Below are 24704 nucleotides of genomic sequence, written 5' to 3'. Positions count from 1 at the left end.
CAGGATGTTTGCCCCATGAACCTAGTTTAATGGCCTTAGCTCCCACGCGTCTGCTGTAGCTCAGTGGTAGAGCATCCGAGCTAATAATTGGAAGGTCTTAGGTTTGACTCCTGATAGGAGCACCCTGATTTCCTTTATTCCCTTAGCATCCCACGCAGTCGTTTTTAGGGGACGATTAGATTGTTGATTAGCAATTAAACTCGAATCAAAGTTCATGTTAACCCAGGATTAGTTTAATCGGGCTTTGAACAACTGGCCCCAGGCCTACAATATTCCATCACATTTCTTCCAGTTTGTCCAAAAAAAAAATCTCCCTTACATGTGACTAAATGGCAATCAATATAGAGTTAAATATTAAATACAATAATGGGAAAGCGTTTTAAAACATTGAATGCAAAAGTTGCATATTAACAGAAATTTAATAAAAAAAAGGTAATTTAAGGTAACTGCTATGTTTCGCGAGTGCCTTCAGGGAAATCTAGCGTACGTGCGCTGCTTGCGATAAAACCACGGAAAACTATAGATCACTGTAAAGATGATAAATTGAAGTTTGCGAAAATATCGATGTTTTTTTATTTTGTTGGATACATAGGCGCTCAGAGGCCATCAAACTCAATACTAGCGATGTGTACTTAACTGAATTACCCACTCTCACGTAAAGGCGCACAACCAAACAGACTGCACAATATCAATCAGGAGATAATAGGCTAACAAAGTCTGTCAGGCTTTTTCTTTATTCCTATTGGTTTTGTGAGAAAACCCATCCTAAAGATGGACAATGGAAAATTTTTGTAATCACGTCGGATGTTAACACGTCATGGGAAAAATATTTTGAATTTCGTGAAAGCCTGCCACACTTTGATGCATTAATATCTGACGACCATTTTGGCCGAATTTTGTTGAAATCTGGCAAATCTTCATACCCTATTAATTCATTTGAAGATGGGGAATTCGCGCAAAAACAAAAGATGAAAATGGCAGATAGATGCAGAACATGAAACTGGCAGCCCCAGCGGAGTTGACACGAGACACGCACTTCTCACCGCTATCAGTACACCAGGCTGCGCGCTGAGGTTTGCTTTCAGCCGGTCAACAACGGCGAAAGTGGCTGGATTGTTGCCGGCATCATGTCGATTTCGGACTCCGAACTGATGTTCGACTCTCCACTATCCGATTTCTCGTCCTCGAATTTCTCTGCTGCCGGGGCAGTTATTTTTATCCGACTTGCCTCGATATCTTTTAACGAGGATCTCTCGATGGGTTTGAAAGAAAATCTGACTGGTTGTACCAAGAACCCTTGTCGCTCTCCGCCAGCTGAAGTTGTTTGGCTTGGTCAAATGATTTTTCGACTTCCTTTGGCCCCGGTTTTTTCTTAACTTTCACCCAAGGCGACTTTTCTTGTTTCGCTTTCTTCATAACAACCTTTTAAGCAATGCTTAAATCCAAAATGGAACGCTATTTCACAGTAAAATTTTACATACAACGCCGTGACATGTGATGAACACGGTGTAAACAAAAATTTGCAAATTTGCTGGTAATTCGAGTTTTGCCGCATAATATGTCAACACAGTCAAGCATAAATTGGATTATGACACCTTCACTCGCTCACCGCTTTTCCTACAAAACTTTGTTTTTCAGATAGCTTGCGTTCTTTCTAACATTTCTAACTGCTGTTTTCAGGAAACTTTACATCCCTTTCTTGTTTCAACAATTATCTAAAAAAGTTTATTTGAGAAAAATTCGACCTTTCTTCCCTATAAGTAACCTTAAGATAAAAAGAGTGACTGCAGGGGAATAAATAGACCCCTAATACTCTTCGTTTGCGTTGTCTTTTTCCAATCCTAAAGAAAACCAAAGAACAACTGAGCTAAATTATCAATTCAATCATAACCATGCCAATTGACCACTAGATTACTGTTCAATTAGTCTTTTTTAGCTATCAACGCTGCTTATTAAACAAATCACTCCACTAATAAATGCTTAAACAAAAATGACAGCGAAAAATGACTTGCGTATAAACTGTCGTGCACTTTTGCTTAATAAACAAAAATGACAGCGAAAGATGACTTGCGTATAAACTATGGCGCACTTTCGCTTAATAAACGAACACTGCAGCGAAAGATTACTTGCTTATAAACTGTTGCGCTCTTTCGCTTAGTAAACAAATATGACAGCGAAAGATGACTTGCGTATAAACTATGGCGCACTTTCGCTTAATAAACGAACATTGCAGCAAAAGATGACTTGCGTATAAACTGTGGCGCACTTTCGCTTATTAAACGAACATTGCAGCAAAAAATGACTTGCGTATAAGCTGTGGCGCACTTTCACTTATTAAACGAACATTGCAGCAAAAGATGACTTGCATATAAACTGTGGTGCACTTTCGCTTATTAAACGAACATTGCAGCAAAAGATGACTTGCGTATAAACTATGGCGCACTTTCGCTAAATAAATGAACATTGCAGCGAAATATGACTTGCGTATAACCTGTCGCGCACTTTCGCTTAATAAAGGAACATTGCAGTGAAAGATGACTTGCGTATAAACTGTTGTGCACTTTCGCTTAATAAATGAACTTTGCAGCGAAATATGACTTGCGTATAAACTGTCGCGCACTTTCGCTTAATAAGGGAACATTGCAGTGAAAGATGACTTGCGTATAAACTGTTGCGCACTTTTGCTTAATAAACGAACATTGCAGCAAAAGATCACTTGTGTATAAACTGTCGCGCACTTTCGCTTAATAAACGAACATTGCAGTGAAAGATGACTTGCGTATAAACTGTTGCCGATTTTTGGTTAATAAACGAACATTGCAGCGAAAGATGACTTGCCTATAAACTGTCGTGCACTTTCGCTTATTATAACGAACATTGCAGCAAAAGATGACTTGCGTATAACCTATGGCGCACTTTCGCTTAATAAAAGAACATTGCAGCAAAAGATGACTTGCGAATAAATTGTCGTGCACTTTCGCTTATTAAACGAACATTGCAGCGAAAGATGACTTGCGTATAAACTATTGGCACTTTTGCTTAATAAAATTACATTGCGGCAAAATTTGATTTACATATAAACTGTCGCGCACTTTCGCTTAATGAACAAAAAAATGACAGCGAAAGATGACTTGCGTATAAACTATGGCGCACTTCCGCTTAATAAACAAACATTGCAGTATGGCGTTCTGTTGCAGACAAAAACACATCTACAGTTAATACATATTGAAAAACAATATGTAAGTCAAGAATTTTAAAATACATCGAAGGTAACAAAAATATAAGTCGAGATTAGCTAAATATCAGTTGACAAGAAACACAAGTCGAGATTTGGAAATTCAAGTCGACCAAAAAAAAATACGAGTTGAGATTTGTAAAAAAATATATGAGTCGAGAACGAGAGAACGCTGACCAGTTGAGCCGTTGTCTCATATACTGGCCAAGTGCGTGAAATACGGCCTTGTGCTTTCTGTTGCACAACATGGTATCAAACGAGTTGCAGGATATCGTTCGGCATGTTGTGGAAAATGTAGGGAATATCCAGCCCTCAAATTCGGTTACAACGTCGAGTTCTGTGTCTGGAAACAGATCATCTACAGATGAGCTCAACCAGTGTTTTCAAATACCTCACCTTCCAGCGGCTCGATCAGATCCTAATTCCACAGTCACCAGTCAGATGCAGCAATCTTTTTGTCGTGACTTGGCTGTTGGATTCTCCAATAGCCAGAACTACAGTTCAGAAAGGCAGCCAAGAAGTCAAGGACGACATGCTCCAAGATCTTCTTCTGGGCGTTTTAAGCCTTACTGACGTGGCAATGTTGGCAATCGCGAAGAACGACATAATGCTGAACCGGCATGTTACTTCAAGGACGTTTGCCTTCTTCCAAACCCTTTTTGGGATCGGGTGCCAAGTGGCAAAATGAAGGTGTACTGTATCAACAAAAAGATGTATGTTGATTCATGGGCAGTAACAAAGGAATGGGATGAGGTGACCCTTAGAAGGGAACTAAGCAAGCTTTTCTCAACCATTCTCAAAGATGAAACTGGTCAAGAAATTGGGTAGGTACAGTTTATAGACTCTTCAACTTCTGCATATTTCAAAAATCTATTTGTTGTTCCTTGCAATTGATATGCAACCCGCCAATTTTCCCATTTGTTAAGCCAAACTGAAGCTTCTCCCAATAATGCAGTATCACATGACATTTTACTCGTTTTTACTACAAGAAAATCTGATCAGTTGCATCCTTTACTAAGAGTTTATATTTATCACTTTACATGTACATGTATGTGACTGGATGTTGGGTAACTGTAATTGCACTAGTCAATTGTATCCCCCTCCCTGGGGGTCATTTAAATTTAGTGTGGGTACATTGTGTAAATGTTTTACATGTATTTGTAAACCCAACTCTGTAAAGTGGGAATATTGAGACAAACTGATGCTCATTATGTTCTCTCTTCTAGCTTTGACTTTGTAAGAAGTGTTGGCTCACAGATCTTGCCAATAAGACTTCAAGATGGTCAGGAACTAAATGCAAAAGTTCTAAAGCATATTACTGGTACCAGTCCGATTTATGTCAGGGCACAGCAAATAATAAATGGCAAAGATGATGTAAGATTACTGTTTCATTTTTTTAATTACGTTTGCACTTAATTTATTTTACATACATATTTATATCTGTTATTATTATACATTTTGCATGCAACATATGCACCAGTATTGTGAGTATCAGTTGGAGGGGGAGTGAAGGAGAAATGACATTTTCCCGGAGGGTTAGGTACTTATCTGATGGGGAATGGAATGGAACCCCTTGAAGACTGACATGCATACATATCTACTTTCTCATTGGCTGAGAGCATACAGCTAATTCACCAATCAATGTCTCATTTGTGTAGTGTTTACTCATTATTTCAGTTAGAGACATTTTGTAATGTGTTCATGATGTACTTATTAACTTTTGCTAGGCATCTTGGGGTTGTTGCTCTATTATTAAATTATGTGTACAATCAATTTATTCCGTGTGTTTAATCAGCCATCACAACAATTTGTGCATGTGATTACGTGTCTTAACCTACAGACATCTTCATTCACATTTATGCATGTGTGCCATGTGTTGTTTGCTTCATTGGTGCCAGAAATTTGATTATCAAACTGAATAACAGTTGCGTCATTATGTGGCTTGCATGTTCATTAATTTTTACTACAGTACTAGTGTTCCATGCAGTTAAGGGTGTATTGTGTCGCTCAGGATAGGACATTTTTCTGTTTATTTTTTTTTTCTCCTGCTACTAACTTTGCGTTCCCAAGGCTTTTGCATGACCCATTGAACGCCTCTCTATTGTTCAGTAAATGTTTTTCATATTTTGGAAGTCCCGTTAACGCTAATTCACGATTAAAAGTTAATCGAGGTTTTATCTTATCTGTTAAATATGTTTCTAAGAGCTAATTTTAAGCTAACGGTAAAAAAAACCCTGAGTCAAAACTGAGGGACAAGAATCTTTCTTGGTTGGTTATTAAACTCGAATCAAAGTTCACGTTAATCCGGGCTTTGAACAACTGGGTCCTGGTTTTCACTAGTGACGCAAGCCCAGGCGCAAGCATAGGAATGCTTACTTCACCCTGGGAAGGGCATGAACACAAGCACTGTAATGATGAAAATCGTTCCTTTAAATTCTTTTTTTTTTTTTTCGTCGAGCGTTTTTTTTTTTTATTGATTGAAAACATTACTTACAAATACAAAATAAAACCTGCTAACTAATTTCTTGTTCTCGCGCCTCTCCTCGTTTTCACTTAACATAAATTAAGCTCATATCCTTGTGCCGGCTTGTACTTGTGCATGCGTAGCTAGTGGGGAAATAGCTTTAAAAGTCAAGTCAATGCAAGTAATATGATGTCGATTGCAATTGCGGGTATGGGTAAGGTCTTGGTGGAACTTTTTTGGTCTGACTGTTCGGATACAAAATTCTTACTTACAAAAAAGGATGTTGTAGCCATCGACTATGTCAATTTAATAGTCAACTCCACGTTATTAATATTACTTTGTTGTGAACACTTAGCCAATCATTTTTTTTATGGTGGTTTCTAAGGAAATTCCGAGTGCACATATTGCTTCAAAGCTCATTATCTACACTTAAGCCCATGCGCTTACCAAGAGTCTGAGCACCCGTTCACACTGCTGTTACGACAGTGCTTGGAGAGTCCTTGCAGTTTAATCGATTAATAAAATCTATACTGATGGTGTCATATCCGATGTTAAAGCCGATCTAAATTAAAGATTAACGGGCCGGGGAAAAACGTCGATGATGAAACTTTTTTTAACCCTTTGGGATGTAATGACTCACATCATGCAAGTTTCCCGTGAATTTTTTTTAATCGCATTTGATTGACGAGAGATTTCCTGTATTTCATATTTTGAATTTTGCGCCACATGTCGTTTTTTAGTTAACGCCACCAACAGCAATGCGTCATCATCCCAGCATTCTGAGAGGGAGCTGAGATTCAACTTTCAAAATGGAGTCTTACACATGCAAATCTTACTTTTAGTCTTCCTGTACTTCGGGACCTTGCAAACCGATAGTGTTAAAAATAATCGACAACCTTTTCAGTGTACTCCTTTCTAGTTCGCGTTGATTTCTTGTTTTTAACGTTTTCTTCTTGTTTGCTTATGATTTCTTGCCGTGATTCGTTTCCTGATATACATACGATCATTTGTTTGCCTTGATTAGAATGTTCATACTTTTTTTGCAGGATGGAGGAACGTCTGTTCTGACCAATTACTTTAAAATTGCCACGTTACCATCTCAACTCTACAATTTAGCAGTAGAACTTATACAGCAGTATGACAATGGAGAGTTGCTCCCCGCAGATCAATCCAATCAACGGTTCAGGAGGGAAGTGACCTCGTCCTCATTTAACTTCCTGAGAGGTTTGAATCCTCTGAAGAAAGAGGATCTTCCTCAGATAGAGAAGTTGCTAAGACAATGGTTAGATTCTTTGGTCAGGCCTGGCTGGCCGGATCCAAAGGTATTACAAATTGGGAAGCATTTATTTACATACAACAACAATCTAATGGTGATGTACAGTATGCTTTGTCAAGCCAACATACGTAATAGATATTAAGTCCACAAGTGTGGATAACAAACTGCAATTGTTTGTTGTAGGGGCTACTATAAAGACAAGGTTAATAGTGGCACTTTGGTAAAATCTTGGTTTCTTAACGTGCAATTCAGTGAAACTTTTTATAGTTAATTCATAGGGCAAGGCCTGATAAAGAAGTTAAATTCCAGAGGAAATTTTGTTATTCAGCGAGGTCTTGCCAAAGTAAATGTTTGCTATCGGTTTAGAGTTTAATTTAAATTGCAGATTAGATTATACACAACAAACCTGAGCATTTATTGATGCTTCCTCAGTGGTTTACGAGTACTTATGCTTGGTGACCTCCTCTATAGTACCCCATCTAGGGACTTGATAATGTAGCTTTTAAAAAAAATATTATTTCACTACTAAAAATAGCCCTTTTCAAAATAGAATGGTTACCATTACAACTGCATTTAATAGGTAATTTGCTACCATTACTTACAAATTATTTTATTTCATATTTTTGAGTGCTTTAATTTAGCAAGAGGAAGTCCAAATCAATTTTATGAATTTTTATTTAGTGTGCGAGACATTTTGGTGCTCTGTTTCCTTATGCCTCAGATGTAAGTTTAATAGGAAAATGACATGGGTCTGGCAACCCTTTTGGGATTGAGGGTAGTTTCTCAGGAACTGGCCATTTCTGTGCAAATAAATAAAAGTTAGGTTTCAAGTTAATCGTGAATTTTTAAAAGCCTCTGGCTCAACAGGGTAAAGGGAGCAAAAATATCAAACAAGAACTGGAGCGAGTTAAAAGTGTAAGTTTTTACCTTTCTCATTTACTAGGTTGTTAAAAGTTAACTGGTGCACCCAACAACTAAATCTATTACAAATACTCATCAGTATCTTAAATGGATTCCTAAAAAGACCTAAAAGACCTAAAAAGGCCACCTCAAGTCGGTGTATGACATTTGCAGACTACAGACTGTTAATTGTAAAATAATACACATTGAAACATAAGAATAAATGTGACATCATCATCAATAAAGCAACGTCCAAAAAAAATTGGAAATCAGCCTTGGCCTGGGGCCCTGGGTACGAGGTTGGTTTTTCCCGAGTAAAGTTACAACAGCCTCGTTCCCAAGTTGTCTTTGGCTGTAAAGGTTCAAAAGAAATGGCTTCGACGGATTCAAGGTACGATTCTTTCTTTTTTTTCTTGATAGGTTATCGTTGTATGATAATAACAAGTAGCCGATTAAAACTTGTCTATTAAGTAATTCTTCAGCAAAGAAAGTTTGGAATGCAGTGGGATATTGCACAAGAACATTGTCTAACCTGTTGTTTGTACGGCGCTCGGGAAGCGAATATTGAAACATAAACATCCAATTTGTTTGAGCAATTTGTCTGTGGAATGTTAGAATGTACCAGAAATGAACTAAACCCTGGAATACCGGAAATAAATCGTCGGCCGTATTTGTGATGTGGTAGGAATCTAAATAATGTGAATGAGAAACCATGTGTAATAGACTATATACGCTCGATCTTTAATTAATAATATGAACACCGCTCGCAGAACCATTTCGTGTTAATACGCACCGAACCAATGTTTTTTCGCGAAGGAAATAACATCATGTAAGGGCTCTTGTGGGTAGTTTTAGTATAATTCTTAAGGTGATGCTGCTTATTTAATGAGTAATGCGCGTATTCAGTGTGAGAACCAAAATCTTAGAGATTTATTAAGCTTATAATATGCCCCCCTAATTAAATTATTGCGGTGGTCTGAGAATTTTCGAAAGTATAGAGTGTTATGTATACACTTACCACAGAGAAATCTGGTATATTGAGATATGGTAGGTTAGAAAATGTTTCATTTTCGCTCCCTTTTCAGGGGAATCTTGGCCAATTTTGTAGTCTGGGAATGCGACCAATTTATCATGACATCGCAAATTCTCTCAACATGTTTCTAAATATAGTGTCATGTTCGCTCCTGATAAACTCCTATTTGCCTTACAAATACAGTTCATAATTTTTTTTCCCGTTGTAACCAAAAAGTTAAGAATGTTTAACAGGTAACAAGTAAGTTTGTTACCTAAAAGAGCACTTATTTATTTTAAATGGCCTGTGAACAGGCTTTTTGTTTGGGTGCAGAATGTAGAAATTTGATCTCCACTAGACTCAACCAGAATTGATGTGTTGCAAATCAAGCCGGCGGAAATATCATTCACCTTGTCCACAAATAACTGGAATACCATGAAGAGCATGTTACTGAGCAGCGACAAAAAATTACAGGAAGAAAATACTTTTGGTGCTTGTTCGGTAAATCAAACGGGTAAATCAAATCTTTTCAACTGGGTGAGCGATTGACCAGTTCTTGACTTGAATTTCTTGTTAACTCGAGGCTTTACGTCGTACCAAGTTAAGGATTTCCGGGGGGAGGGGGTAATCAGTATAAGGGCCCTGCCCAAAATTTTTCAGACTTAATGTATATGAAAGAGTGTGAGTTTCACTAGTTGAGGTACATGAAAGCGTAGGGAAATCTGTCATTGCAGTAAGTGAAAGGCTCTAAAAGGGCAAAAAGGCGCATTTTATGGCTTTGAAAAAGGCCAAAAAACGTCCTGACTTAGTGAGTTATTTACATTTAAATGCAATTTTGACAGCAGTTAAAAGGGGTGTAGGGTTTCAAAGTAGAACGTGGAAGTGATACCATTTGTCAATAAGAGGTTTAAGAAAGGGGTACCATTTGTTAAAAAATGGTGTATTAAAGGATGGTTGGTTTGACCCCTGCGGAGCCTCTCTGTATAAAACTTTGTTTAGGACAGGGTGTGGGTCCTGAATTGCTAGAGAGTGATGTTCACTCGAAATATAAACCTGTTATTGAGAATATGTGTCAAGCAGGCTTCAAATCTAGTTGATAGGGGCAGGTACCTTGTACCTTTATGATTTAAGGGTATAAATGGGGGCGGGTATTTGTGTGGATATCTGTGTGATAACCTGGGAATTTATTCACGTTATACTGAAGTGGGTCACATTATATCCAGGAGGAATGGGGAGAGGGGAAGCCTATTTGGGAAAGATCAAAGTTAAAGACAGTGCCAATGTTTTCTTGTTCCAAAACCGTGGCTTGCTTATTTGTAGACCTAAATGGTGAACCCTTGTATTAGGGTCAGGGGTGTGGTTAAGTCATCTGTCACAACTCTCTATTTTGCTCTTTTTCGTTAGAAATTCAAATTGTAAGAAAGTATGTTACAAGGATGAGAGATCCCAGGAAAGGTAAGAGATCGCCTGTCTCTCATAATTATCAGCTTTCTGAAAATAATGCAAAACCGTGGCTTGTTATTTGTAGACCTTAATGGTAAACCCTAGTATTAGAGTGAGGGGTGTGGATAAGTCATCTGTCTCAGCTATGTATTTTGCTCTTTTTCGTTAGTTATTCAGATTGTAAAATTACCTGTTACAAGGATGAGAGCTCCCAGGAAAGGTAAGAGATCACCTGTCTCTCATAATTATCAGCTTTGTGAAGGTTTAATGCTGTTTACTTAACACTGCAGTGACAGTAAGTCTGTCCTTTAACTCAACCAAAGTAAATTCATTTAAGTATCAGGTCCTAGCTCCAGTGAAGACAGTTGTACGTCATGTTATGTTTTTTGCTTAATGTTTTCGATTTTTGAGTTTGTATGTGTGTGTGTCTGTGAGGGGGGGGGGGGGGGGGGTTATAGGTGCCTTATTTAGGACATCAACATCTGCCCAGTTGTGTTGTGTTGTTTTTTTTTTTTTTTTACATGAGAACTCAGTCGATGCCAGACACCCTCCGGACAAGCTGTATCTGTATCCCTTATAGAGAACTTCTTTGCCGGCAATCAGAGGAAATCGGACAAGAAATTGTCATCCAAGGTCTCTGTCTTACAGTGCCGCTTTAAGAAGGTTGGCTGTAATACACCTTACTGCATTGATGTTGAAATACCAAAATGGAAAAGAAAAAAAAGGGAAAAAAGTAATCAATAAGTACATCTCAGCCATTGTCACAGCACATTCATGCGATAAATATGTTCATGCCTCCTAAATTTCTTCTGTTGAAAACTGACACTGATGATATTGAGTAGAACGTTCCCAAAATGTAATGATTCTTTTAAGTACATAACTTCTTTGCGATCTACATATGAATGTAAATTACGTGCTTAATTACAATTTTATTGTTTCCTACCATTTTCCATTTTTCGATTACACATAGGAAGATAGAAGGAGAGTCGAAGCAATTTTTAAAGATCGAATTGTTTTACTGTTTCATAGTTATGAATGTACAGGCTATTGAAGTTGCCTATTTTCATTCCTAAAGCTCTTCCGAGTCAGAAGGGCTGTCATTCTTATTGGAAGATGTCAAGAGAGAAGACGTCAATTATTTTAGAGGGCAAACAAGCTTACCATATCTTGCAATTCAAGACAACTTTACTTCTGAGGAGCTTGCACGGTATCTGTTAAATCCTCCCAGTTTTGCAATTTGTAAAGACAGACCAGCAGTTTGCCAAAAGAACGCTATGTTTCTTTTTGATCGAGAAATACCTGCAAGTGAGGACCTCAAGTCTGACGACTTCTCTTGGAGAAATAGCGGCACGAAAATGTCAAAGGTCACCTTGAGGAATAAAAGATATGTTCTTCAATGTACCTACTTTGTGCATGCTAAGTATAAAGACTTTAAGCGTAGGATCTACAGTCTTTGTAAATCAGATGGTACCCCATACCAGTACATCCTCTTCTGTTATCAATTTGAGGAATCAGAGCACCAAGTGTCCCCATGCAAGAAAGCCCGCATGCAGCCATCTACACTGAAAGCGATCAAGAAGAAGTTGAAGTCAGGTAAAAGCTCACAAGATGTCTACGTGGAAACTCGAGAGGTGGCCGGTGGCCTTTCAGCTTGTAAGGTTTCTGCTAGACCGTGTTCGGTCAATCAGGTTCAAAAAATTAAGGAACGGCAATTCACCACCAAAGCAGTACCTACACTGCAAGACCCGGTCAAAAAGACGAACTTTATTGCATGATTCTGAAATGTATTGACGACAGCGCACATCCAAATAGATTTCTCCGATTTGTCCAAGAGCGCCTCAGCCACTTCTGTTTCTTTCCGATGACCGTCAGCTACTAGACTTGGAACAATTTTGTACGAATCCATCCAAGCCTGGAATATTGAGCGTCGACACTACTTACAACTGTGGGGAGTTCTACATAACACCAACCACATACCGGCATCAGCTGCTCTTGTCGAAGAGAACAGGCAAGCACCCACTATTACTTGGGCCTACACTTATTCACAAGCATTGAGATCAGGAAGCCTTCAGTTTTCTCGCAAGTTCCATGACAAGACTTAAGCCATCACTAGCGTGAATTTTAGGTGTCGGTTGTGACAGAGACAAAGCGATCAAAAACGGACTGACACCCCATTTTCCTTGTGCCGTTTTCCTGGCTTGTAAAAAGCACTTTGAGGATGATATTCAACGGAAGCTTACAGATCTTGGTGTGAATGGTAATGAGAGGAAGGAAATTGTTGCTGATATCTTTGGCTCTGAAGTGATGCGAGAGAGGGGTTTGATTGACCGAGCCACCGAGGCTGACTCTGAAAAAGACCTGGCAGAATTGGAGCAAGTATGGAACGAGCCTGAAAAGGCCACCAGACAAACCAGTAGACCAGAATTCCATTCATGGTTTGTACGTTACCAAGCCAAAGACATGAAAGAGATGCTTCTCTATCCAATTAGGCGAGATATGGGTTTGGGATACGATTTCTACTACAATAATGACCCCGAATCAGTGCATCGCAATATTAAGGCAGAGCAAAACTACATGGCCACTGAAATGCCAACAGTTGTTGAAAACATTTGAAAGGAAAAGAACGCCAATCTCTGTTATGTCGGAGATGCCATTATTGGTAACGGACCCTTTGAAATAGCTCCAGGGTTCAAACATTTTAAGGTTGATGAACACCCTTGGACATATGATTGGTCAGAAGAGAAAATACAAAAGCATTTAAGGGACTTCCATGACGCCCTTCCAGTTGTAACCACGGTACCAGCATTGTAATTATTAGTAGTACGAGCATTGAATGGATGGTATTGATAGTATAGCTAATATTGTAAATAGTGCAAGTATAGTGAATATTGTTAGTAGTATTTAGTATCAGTAGTGTTTAGTACTGTAAACATTTAATATATGTCTGCAAGGCAAAGAAAAAAAATTAAAAAAAAAAGAAAAAAAAACCACGGTACCAAGAGGAGGCATTTATGGCCAGCAAAATTAACTGGGACTTGAAGATAGTGGGGAAGGAGGTCAGCAAGACCCTGAAGGTGGGGAAGGTCCTCCTGAAAAAACAAGGGAAAGGCATGAGGAGACTTCAACAGCACATTCACTCTCCATTCCTTTTTGTGAAACTGGCTCATCCTCAGTTTTCTTACCATCATACAACAAAGCTGCGTGCTTGCTTCTTGGCAGCACTAACATCGTGGAAGCTCCGGGAGATCGTAAAGGTTTTCTTGTTGCAAGTGATACCGGGGCAACTCGGTATTTTGTGGCGGTAAAGAAAAAGAGAGTCTGCATTTGTCAGTGTAAAGGTTTTAAAACTGCCTCTCTTTGTTCTCATTCACTTGCTGTTGCAGATCACGTTGCCAAACTGCACGAGTACCTTTCCTGGTTTCATTCTCGCGGTGGTCCAAACATCACTGCAGCAGCGTCTACGGCCGCACCCAAGAATGCGGGGGAAAAGCCTGGCAAAAGTCTCGCATTCGGCGAACCGGGGCCATCGCATCATCAAGAAATGATGACAGCTACACAGATATGCATCCCTACGTGGAGACTGCAAGTGTCGAAAATGAGCAGCGATACCACCTTAAATGGCTAGACAAGACAACCGCTAGAGTATGCTATGGCTGCGGGGGGAAACTTCGACCTTCTGATTCTAGTGTGCCCCCTCCTCCATTGACGTGGTAGTGTCAACTAAAGAGTATCGTTCTTGGTATGACAAGTCATCAGGAAGAACAAAAATTACGAACAAACCAGAGGCCCCCCACTACCACGTAAATCCCGTTTGTCTCCGGGCAAAAAATGGCGATTTCGAAGCATTGCTTCATGTAAGCATCAATTCTGAAGATCGCCAAAGGATGCTCGATGTCCACAAGAATTTTTTAAAGCAGTCTTTGAACATGACCATTATCTTAGACCGAAAGGACATTAACATTGTGTTACCACTTAACAAACATTTTTTATGACAATGACATGTGCAGTTTTAATATTTTAAACACAAGGACAGAGGACGATGGATTTCACTTCATGAGCTTTTCCCACCTCTGGACAAAGTGAATGTAAGCAAAGAATTTGTGTTCAAAGGATTCCAATAAGCTTGCACCTAGTCTGGGAGGTACTCCCATACATAGGTCGTGTGCCCCGTGGTAGGGAATGGTTTATGCTCAAATCGGGTTACATTTTTACCCATTGTTACTATTTAGTTTTTAATTTTTTGGGTTTGATCCTTAATAGGTTATCAATCTATGCTCGTCTCATATTTAATAGTGTCAAGGTTAAGACCCTGGGCGGCGCACACCCATTCGAAATTTATGGGATTACCCCTCCCCAGCATGCCAAAGTTTGGAATGATATATAATGGTTACGTTCCTGTTATTGAAGATCTAACCTTTCAATTCCTTGTCATTTAATGAATAAAAAGTTTATGTTAACTGATACATTTCAAGTTTACATTCCTTGGAACATCAAATCAGCTTAAAATTCCTGTGACTTGGATACGCAGGACAATTTGACCTGTACAACTAAAAAAAAGTGCTAGCAGCAGCTTGCCGAGCCATGACATAAAGTAATCTACACCTGTCTTACCAGTCTGTAAACAAACCCATTACCCTTTCATGTTGCAAAACATTAAGATACAACGTCTTAACAATAGGCTTTATATCGTTCAATTGAGCTGCTTTCTACAGCCTAAAATGTACTGTGTGCTCTTACCAATCAATACGTGAATGTGAAGATTTTTACTCATTTCCTCCAGTACTGCTTCTTCTTCTTCTTCTTTTTTTTTTTCTCAAAACTAGGAATGTCTTTTCCTTGCTTAGTATGCTTCCTTTAGAAAACAATAGCTCGGGTTCCCGATGAGAAAAATGAGAAATGAGCCATACCATCACAATGTTTTCTTTAACTTTCTTAGAAGCCTGGGAATAAGGGTGCCACAGGGTCCCCACAGTCACAAAAGCCTTCTCAAAATAAGGATTTCTATGGGAATTAATTGTAAGATTCATAAAACGTTGAAAATTCACGTAAACTGCCATTTAATATACATACCTCAGAAAGGCATGTAAAAAAGCGTCACTTTTTAGCCAGTTTTGATGTTTTATAGATAAACTCCGGTCCCCGTACTAATCATATACGCAATTTAGCTTAGGAGGCTGTTGTGAGTCTAGGTGCCTTGTACGCAAATTACAACTGGTGAAAACAATTTACAGTCTGCAGGCTGCAAATGTGATACACCGACCTCAAGTTGACTATCAAGGGGACCTTACATTTCAAACATATTTTATTGAGATATACTATTGGGTGACCCTGAGTTATTGCAAATAATTGTTTTTATATATCTGCAAAAAATAGAATTTAGCGCTAATAGCATAATTGAATGATTTGACAGTCATGATGTCAGCTAACTGCCAAATGTCAATAAAACTTGCAGCATGCTAAAAAGGGGCTGAATGATGCATTAATTCTTGCCTAGGAACTAGAGGAAGAGAAAAATTTACTTGCAAGAAAGGCTAAAGAGATCAGTCTCTTGGATAAGGTTGGTTAAGTTCCATTTTTGTGAAAAGCTCATAGAAAATGTACAAAATGTATTGACTAATAACTTCTATCCCATATCTAAAACATAGAAACTAGTTGAGGCCCAGCAGACCATGTCAAGTTTAAAAAGGAAATGCGACTTCTTGGAAAAGGTGACCAGAACTTATTTTTTAAACTCTCTCTGGGTTACTTTTGTTTAATTACATGCTCTATGTTATTCCTAAACAGCAACATGGAGAAGATGAGAGACTAATTAAATTCCTGAAAGAGGAAGCCAAAAGATTGACAGAAGTAAGTGTGCCATTGTAATGTAATTATGTATGCTAAACAAGAACTTATATCTGACATAAAATGAACTCATTTTTTAAGTTTCATATGACCTTTTTGGGATCATTATTTATTTTAAAAAGACACATACGGGGAAAAAATAAGTTCATTTAGTATACAGATTACCGGTGAGGACCAAGAAGGTGAACTCCTTTTTTTGTAAATTTATTTACTCCTTGCATCATGATTAAATAATTGGGAATTGGTTTATCACGGGTTGGAATGTAATAGCACACTAATTTTTGGTAACAAACGTTTCAGGATTTGAAGGCAGAAGACACAATTCCTAACATCGCAGACAAGGTAATTTACTTACTTCGACTGCTATGTTGCTAACGTAGCAACTTAATTCCCTTCATCTCATTTTTGAATTCCAGTTACTGCTTAATTAGTAATTTGTCTTTGGTGAATTTCATTGTGTGTTGAGACTAAAAGCTGCTGGAAAAGGGGAACCAGATTTTGTAAGTTATATTACAACAATACAACTTACTATAATTTTAACAAGGACAAAAAGTTGAAATTATATCTTACAGAAGTTATGGAACAGAAATGATTGAAAACGTAAAAAAATAGTTTGAATTGTCCCAAGAGCCATGCATTGTTCATGGGTCGACACACTTACAATCCATCAGCCACTGCAAATGTTCCAGTATTGCAGTTGTAGTAATTTGTAATTTCCTTTACCACTGATTTCATTGATATGCAACCCTAAAATAAAAACTCCTGCGAATACCATCAATTAAAACTGATCACTCATGCATAATATTAGAACTTCAAGATGTTGATGCAGAAGTAAAGTGTCCTAGGATCTGGAGACTAAACTGCACCTTGCTGAGTGACAAACTATATGTTGATGAAATAAATCACATGATACCTATATGGCTTCAGGAAGGAAGGGAAGACCTTACTGATCTGCGCTCAGTGGGAATGGGTAAAATATAATAAAAAGAAATACTCTAGGAAATATGCTATGAATAAAAGCAAACAAAGTAAGGCGGAAGAGGAGTTAGTAAACAAAGCGCTTTACGACGCACATTAAATTTTTTAAAACAATCCTTCTCAAGAAAATTTAGTAAATTTAAACTCATTGAAGGAACGTATAGATAAATTATATTAGAAAAAAGTTGAAGGTATAATAGTAAGATCCCGTGCACAATGGCATGAACATAGGGAAAAGAATTCCAAGTACTTCTTCAATCTAGAGAAACGAAATCATACCAAGAAACATATAAGGTATGAGGGTGCTATTATAACTGATCCATTTGAAATTTTGGAAGCAGAAAAGACACAGACATAAGCAGAGTGAACAACAAAACGGACCTTCCTTTTGCTATAAAATCTTGCAAATACCAACGCTTTCAAATAAATCTAGGCAACTTGGTGAAGGTATAATTAGTCTGGAAGAATGCACCAAGGTGCTAAGCTCCTTTCCTTTAAATAAAGTTCCTGGAAATGATGGGCTACCTGTAGAATTTTACAAAACACCGTGGCACTGTGTCACTGTTGGTAGAAGATCCTATCAAATAGAAAGTCAGATGATATTAACAATATTCAGACCTGGCTTTTTGGTCTGCTCCGATCGGGGGAGGAGGTTTCTGCCTCCATCCCCAGGATCCTGAGCACTGCCTGCATGACCTCCTCCTGCCACAGTTGTGGGCATAATAATCAATTAGTTGGGCATAACACTTACCACAATGCATTGCAAGAGGGAACATTGTAAACTCTTCTAATAAGTCTCTGAGCATTTCTTAGTGTGGAAGTTACTGGATGCACCCTTTGTAGAGAGTGAAGAATGCGAATTCTTTGAACAGCGAGGCCACGCTGTCTTAGATACCCTTGTACCATCCTCAGTCCTGAAGCTGGAGTAACTTGTGATGCCTGCCTTGTTAAATCATCTAGCTGGGTATCTGTCAGTTAAGAAAACTCTCTCCCTTCTACTGGCATCCTCAATTCATGTCTTCTATTGGTCTCGACTTATTGCAAGCCTAGATCGGCCGGGTCTCTTGCAAGGGAAAAAATATCTTTAATATTGGGTCGCCAAAGCGCCGCCATTTTGGTTCCAAAATTCAGTCTCGTCTGTATGGAAATGAAGCCACAGATTCACAAGACAACTGCTCAGCCTTCTCTCGTTCTCGACTCATATATTTTTTTACAAATCTCGACTCATATATATTTTTTTTGGTCGACTTGAATTTCCAAATCTCGACTCGTGTTTCTTCTCAACTGATATTTAGCAAATCTCGACTTATATTTTTGTTACCTTCGATGTAATGTAAAATTCTCGACTTACACATTATGTTTTTTAATATGTATTTACTGTAGATATGATTTTGTCCGCAATGGAACGCCATATTGCAGAGAAAGATGACTTGCGTATAATGTGTCATGCACTTTCGCTTAATAAACGAACATTGCAGCGAAATATGACTTGCGTATAAACTGTTGCGCACTTTTGTTTAATAAACGAACATTGCAGCAAAATATGACTTGCGTATAAACTGTCGCACACTTTCGCTTAATAAACGAACGTTGCAGCGAAATATGACTTGCATATAAACTATGGCACACTTTCGCTTAATAAACGAACATTGCAGTGAAATATGACTTGCGTATAAACTGTTGCACACTTTTGCTTAATAAAAAAAATGACACCGAAAGATGACTTGCATATAAACAGTGGTGCACTTTCGCCTAATAACTGAACATTGCAGCAAAAGAGGACTTGCTTATAAACTATCGCGTACTTTAGCTTCACAAATAAAAAAGGCAGTGAAAGATGACTTGCATATAAACTTATCAAACAAACGACAACAACCCTGCAATTTTAGATTATTTGTGGCAGAGTTTGTCGTCCATTGAATCGCTTTTTCGCAACTGCAGTTTACTCATTGTTGGAGACTTCAATCAGCTTAACACCAAGCGTCTTCAGACCAGTTTTGATCTCAAAGAGATTGTTAATTTCCCCACACGAGGCGATTGAACCTAGACCTTGTCTTAACGGATCTGAAAGAGTATTACAAGGACCCCATCCAACGTCCTCCTCACGGTCTATCAGATCACATATCCGTAGAGGTACAGGCAAAGGATAGATCTCATCTTTCCAACTTGCAATTAACAATCAAAACAAGGGACTTGAAACAAAGCAATGCTTGGCTATGCGCACCTACCTCAAAGAGGTTGACGCACACACCCTCGTTAGCGACGCACACAGCGGCATGGAGAAAGTGCTTATCTTTCAGTCCATAATCCGGTATGGTCTGGGCAGTACACCACTGCCATCTAAATCGATCCACTCTAGTGACCCGCCCTGGGTTAATCCAGCCTTGAAAGTTCTCATCAGATGGCGGCAAAAAGCACTCGCGGAAAACAATCAGCCAATGTTTCGATTCCTGCGGAACCGAGTGAACCGTGAGCGTAAGATCTGCAGGCAGCGGTACTACGACTCCAAAGTTAGCCAGCTTAAGGATTGCAAACCGTCTGCTTGGTGCAAAGAAGTTAAGAAACTGAGCCGCATGTCATCTGCCGTCAGGGACTCAGACGAGCTAATCAGATCATTACAGCACATAAGTGACGAGTCTCTCTATGCCTCGGATCTGGCCAATCTGATCAATGCTACTTTTCTCTCCCCAATGCAAGAGTTTACACCGTTGTCTGAAGAAACCTTCCAGCAGCCGCAAGCCCTTTCCACCGAGCAGCCATTTGCCATTATTGTGCAAGCTGTTTACCTTCAGCTAGCTTCAATCAACCCTATGAAAGCTTCCAGACCAGACGGTATATATTGGTTGTTAAAGGAAAATGCGGATCTCCTCTCTGACGCGGTAACAGACATTATTAACAGCTCTTTTGCAGAAAGAGGCTTACCACCTTCTTGGAAATCTGCTGATACCGTGCAGATCCCAAAGCAAAAACCAATCAAAGACATAAATAAACACCTGCGTCTTATCTCGTTAATGCCCGTCCTCTCCAAGGTGGCGGAGGAGTTTGTTGTTGCGGAACACTTGCGACCATCAATTCTCAAGAAAATCTGAGACAACCAATTTGGGGCTATCCCAGATTTCCTCAACAACGCATGCGCTAATCAGTATGGTGCACTCCTGGACCAAACATACAGATGGTGCAGGATCCACCATCAGGGTCGTCTTATTCGATTACCAGCAGGCTTTCGATTTCATAGACCACGCGTTTCTCACCAGGACACTGCTGGCCCTGGACATGTCGGTTGGCGTATCGTTTTGGATCATTGATTTTCTTACAGAGCACACGCAGAGAGTAAAGTTGGGAGAAGACTGCTTGTCTGAAATGAAGAATGTTCCGACAGGGGTGCCATGATTGATGACATCAACACCAGTAACACGGAACTGTGGAAATATGTAGACAACACAACTATTGCAGAGTGTGTTGACAAGAAGGAAGATAGCCATATCCAATCTGATGTGGAGTAACTGATCGCTATGTCTAATCAAAACAAGTTCCAGCTAAACGAGTCGAAGTGTAAGGAACTACGGATTTCGTTTGCTAAATCAGCCGTGGACTTTGCTCCCATTGTCATCAACGGGAAAGCAATAGAGGTAGTGTCCACCGTTAAGTTGTTAGGTCTAAATATATCATCTGACCTCCGGTGGAACTGTCATGTTGCTGAAATATGTAAAAAAAGGAACGAGCCGGTTATATTTTCTTAAACAACTGAAGAGAGCGAATATCCCCGTTAAAGATCTGCTAATCTTTTACTTGACCTGCATCCGCCTAGTAACAGAATATGCACGCCCAGTGTGTTTCACAACGCGCTTCCCACATATTTATCCATTGAGCTAGAACAGCTACAGAAGCGCGCCTTGCAAATTAATTTTCCGTTTGTTCCATATAGCGACACATAACATCAACCCAATTTGGAGTCGCTCTCTCGACGCAGACAGTCCATCACAACTAAGTTTTTTTATTCCATTACTTGTAACCCAGAGCATAAATTGCATGAGCTCTTGCCACCTCGTAACATTTGTGAATTCAATTTAAGATGAAAGAGGAATTTTAATGTCCCTCTGGCTACGACGGAGAGACTTATGAACACAGTTATATACAGTAATTGTGATAAACTTTCTAGTTATATGTATACATGTAGTGTACATTTTTCTCATATTTTTTTTACCTTTTAGTAGATTTTTTATTAGAGTTATTGTAACGATTAACCTTATTCAGCCTCTAGCTGTGATTTTGATCCGAATAAACTATCTATCTATCTTGTAATCTTCTCCTAGGGCTCTCAAAAAAGCACATCAAAAGCAAACAATGGAACTGGACAATCTCCGACAGGTATGTATTTTTTCATTCACAGGTACATTCAGATAAATGTCATCATTCATACTTAAAAATACATTTATCCTAATTATTAAGTTATTCACCAACAAACACCCAAACATCTTTATTTTACCAGTCACAGCTGATTAAGTATTTCACATCCAACTGGCATTTTATTAGACTAATTCCAGCTTGGGAAAACATGATTTTGTTTTCATGTTAAGTTGCAAGGTGTGTGTGTGTGTCAAAAAACATCTAATGTAAAATGTTAATTTATTCATCTATTCACTGATAGCAGAAACATTACAATACATATTTAAACTCCACCAGAAAAGAAACCAGGTTTAATTCATTTTAATTAAGCCACCCTAATTAAAAAAAAAAAAAGAAATCTAGATTTCATTTCATTCAAACTAAAGGAAATTTAACAAAAAATATAACTAGATCTTGAAGATTTAAACAAAGCAACCAAAACTTACTTTTTGATAGTGAAGTTAGGTAGTGTTCAACATTCAGATTTATTTTGTTTCTACTGCAGATCAGCCAAAGTGTAATGAAGAAAAAGAAACACCAGCAGTAAGTTCAGTTTTAATTGATGTTTTACAGTAATGTCCATTTGTGAACTCAGCTAAAGAATGACATGTCGACTGCCTGTGCCATTTAAGATTACAAGAAAACCATAATGGCGTTCTTCCTTTTGAAGGTGAAGTTAGGTGGTGTTGAATCGAAGTTGTTTAACATTCAGATTTATTTTGTTTCTACTGCAGATCAGCCAAAGTGTAATGAAGAAAAAAGAAACACCAGCAGTAAGTTCAGTTTTAATTGATGTTCTACAGTAATGCCCATTTGTGAACTCACCTAAAGGATGACATGTCGACTGCCTGTGCCATTTAAGATCACAAGAAAACCGTATTGGCCGTCTTCCTTTTGAAGGTGAAGTTAAGTGGTGTTGAATCGAAGATGTTTAACATTCAGATTTATTTTGTTTCTACTGCAGATCAGCCTAAGTGTAATGAAGAAAAATGAAACACCAGCAGTAAGTTCAGTTTTAATTGATGTTTTACAGGAACGCCCATTTGTAAACTCACCAAAAGAATGACATGTCGACCGCCTGTGCCATTTAAGATCACAAGACAACCATATTGGCCTTCTTCCTATTGAAGGTGAAGTTGTTCAACATTCAGATTTATTTTGTTTTCACTGCGGATCAGCCAAGGTGTAATAAAGAAAAAAGAAACATCAGTAGTAAGTTTAGACTTAATTGATGTTTTACAGTAATGCCCATTTAAGATCACAAGAAAACCGTATTGGCTTTCTTCCTTTTGAAGGTGAAGTTAGGTGGTGTTGAATGGAAGATGTTTAACATTCAGATTTATTTTGTTTCTACTGCAGATCAGCCAAAGTGTAATGAAGAAAAAAGAAACACTAGAAGTAAGTTTTAATTGACGTTTTACAGTAATGCCCATTTGTAAACTCACCTAAAGAATGACATGTCGACTGCCTGTGCCATTTTAGATCACAAGAAAACCATATTGACCTTCTTCCTTTTGAAGGTGAAGTTGTTCAACATTCAGATTTATTTTGTTTCTACTGAAAGGTAAGCATTTTCTGTTTTTAAAATCTTGATTAGTATTTCATGTATTTGTTTTTTGAATCATTTTCTGTTGTCAGACTTTCTAGTATTATCCGGTAAAGAATTTTATAGCCGTGCGCCAAATCGAGAAAATGGATTTTTTAGTTGATCAAGACGTGAAGACATGATGTAAAATTTGTCAGCAGTTGCTGACCTGGTGTTGTAGGAATGTATATCTGAGACATGTTTAAATAAATTTTGAATATGAACAGGTGCTAATTTGTTTTGGATATCATACATTAAACAGGGAACAGATTCAATATAGAGAAAATGAACAGGTAGGATGTTAAGGTTAACAAAGTAAGGAATAACGTGTTCACTTGTTGTAGAAAAGTTCATCAAACGTAGAGCCTGTTTTTGTAGGAGAAGAAGCTTTTCTAAGTTAGACTGAGAAGCTTGACTCCACGAAAAAAAATTCCATAGATGGGGTGGGGGGAAATTCTCTTAAATTTGGGATGTTGGAATGTTTCGTGATTGCCATTTTAAATACTCAGAATTGACATCACCCAGTGTGTATCTCATAGCTCACATGGTTAGAGTGCTGCACTGGCGTTTTAAGGGGGCATTACACCCTGAACGCCATTTTTCTGCCACTTGCCTTAATGAAAGTATCTCGTTCACGTTTCAAGCAATCCAAAAACCCTATTAGCATATTGTGAATCTGTATTGTGGGGTATTTTGTGAATTTTTGGGTGATTTTTAAGTTTATTTGGGAGGAGTAGTTTTTCTCTGAAAGATTGGTAAAATTAAGAGAAATAAGAAATTTTGAAGATTTAGTGATGTTTGTAGTTGATTATTATTAATAGACGGACACTTCAATAAAATTCATGCACTGAAAAATTGTCACCCCTCTTTTTTTTTTCTAATGGTCCACCCCTTATTGATACTGTTCCTAAAAAAAAAGATAAATTGACGACTTCTATTTTCACTCCAAGGCACACCTGTTGGAGCTCTAACTGGCACTGCTGATGTGACAACACAGGAAACAATCAAGAAAGTGCTCTGCCTGAGGTCTGATGCCACCAAAATATATGTGAGACCAAACTGATTTAACTTGAGATTTTGCGTCAAAAAGGTGAAGATGTTTAGCTAACAGAACTGAAATGGCTGGTAGATGTGATTCGAGAGCAAAAGATGAATTGTCCAAAGACAATAGTGTTTCGTAACACTATGAACGACATAGCTCTTGTTGTAAACTATTTAATGTGTGAGCTAGGAAAGGATGTTTTCTTGCCGGATTGTTCAGAAAAGCAACATAGTTGCTTAATCGAAATTTACCATTCGAATTCCTGGCAAAGCAGCAAGGATAGAGTGTTGAAAGAGTTTAAGGCAACGCAAGGAGTAAAACGAGTCCTCATTGCAAGAACTGCCCTTTCCATGGGAGTTAATTTCCCTGATGTCAGATTTGTTATTAACTGGGGACCAGCAAGGTCTATTCTTGACCTACACCAGGAGGCCGAAAGGGCTGGGAGAGATGGAGAGAAGTCACATATCATAATGCTATTCCATGGCCAACAAGCTGGACATTGTCAGCAAGACGTTAAGGACTTTGTTAATGCTAAAGGC

At 38.4% G+C, this 24704-nt stretch overlaps 2 protein-coding genes across 2 annotated transcripts; both read left to right on the top strand.

Annotated features, from left to right (window-relative positions):
* Nucleotides 1–10459: 10459 nt before the first annotated feature.
* Nucleotides 10460–12151, top strand: LOC146476813 (uncharacterized). The gene is made up of 2 exons (XM_085113833.1): nucleotides 10460–10550; nucleotides 11406–12151. Exon 2 carries the CDS (start codon nucleotides 11605–11607, stop codon nucleotides 12103–12105), a length of 501 nt encoding a protein of 166 aa, XP_084969959.1. The 5' UTR covers nucleotides 10460–10550; nucleotides 11406–11604; the 3' UTR covers nucleotides 12106–12151.
* Nucleotides 12146–13190, top strand: LOC146476812 (uncharacterized; the record flags this gene model as incomplete). The annotated part of the gene is made up of 2 exons (XM_085113874.1): nucleotides 12146–12378; nucleotides 12448–13190. Coding segments are annotated over 2 exons (729 nt in total), but the record flags the coding sequence as incomplete, so codon positions are not given.
* Between the last annotated feature and the right edge of the window lie 11514 nt (nucleotides 13191–24704).

Source organism: Pavona decussata, unplaced genomic scaffold (assembly GCF_977016875.1).
Source record: "Pavona decussata unplaced genomic scaffold, jaPavDecu1.1 SCAFFOLD_72, whole genome shotgun sequence".
NCBI lineage: Eukaryota > Metazoa > Cnidaria > Anthozoa > Scleractinia > Agariciidae > Pavona > Pavona decussata.
The sequence above is the reverse complement of the archived record's forward strand: the minus strand, read 5'-3'. Positions and strand labels throughout refer to the sequence as shown.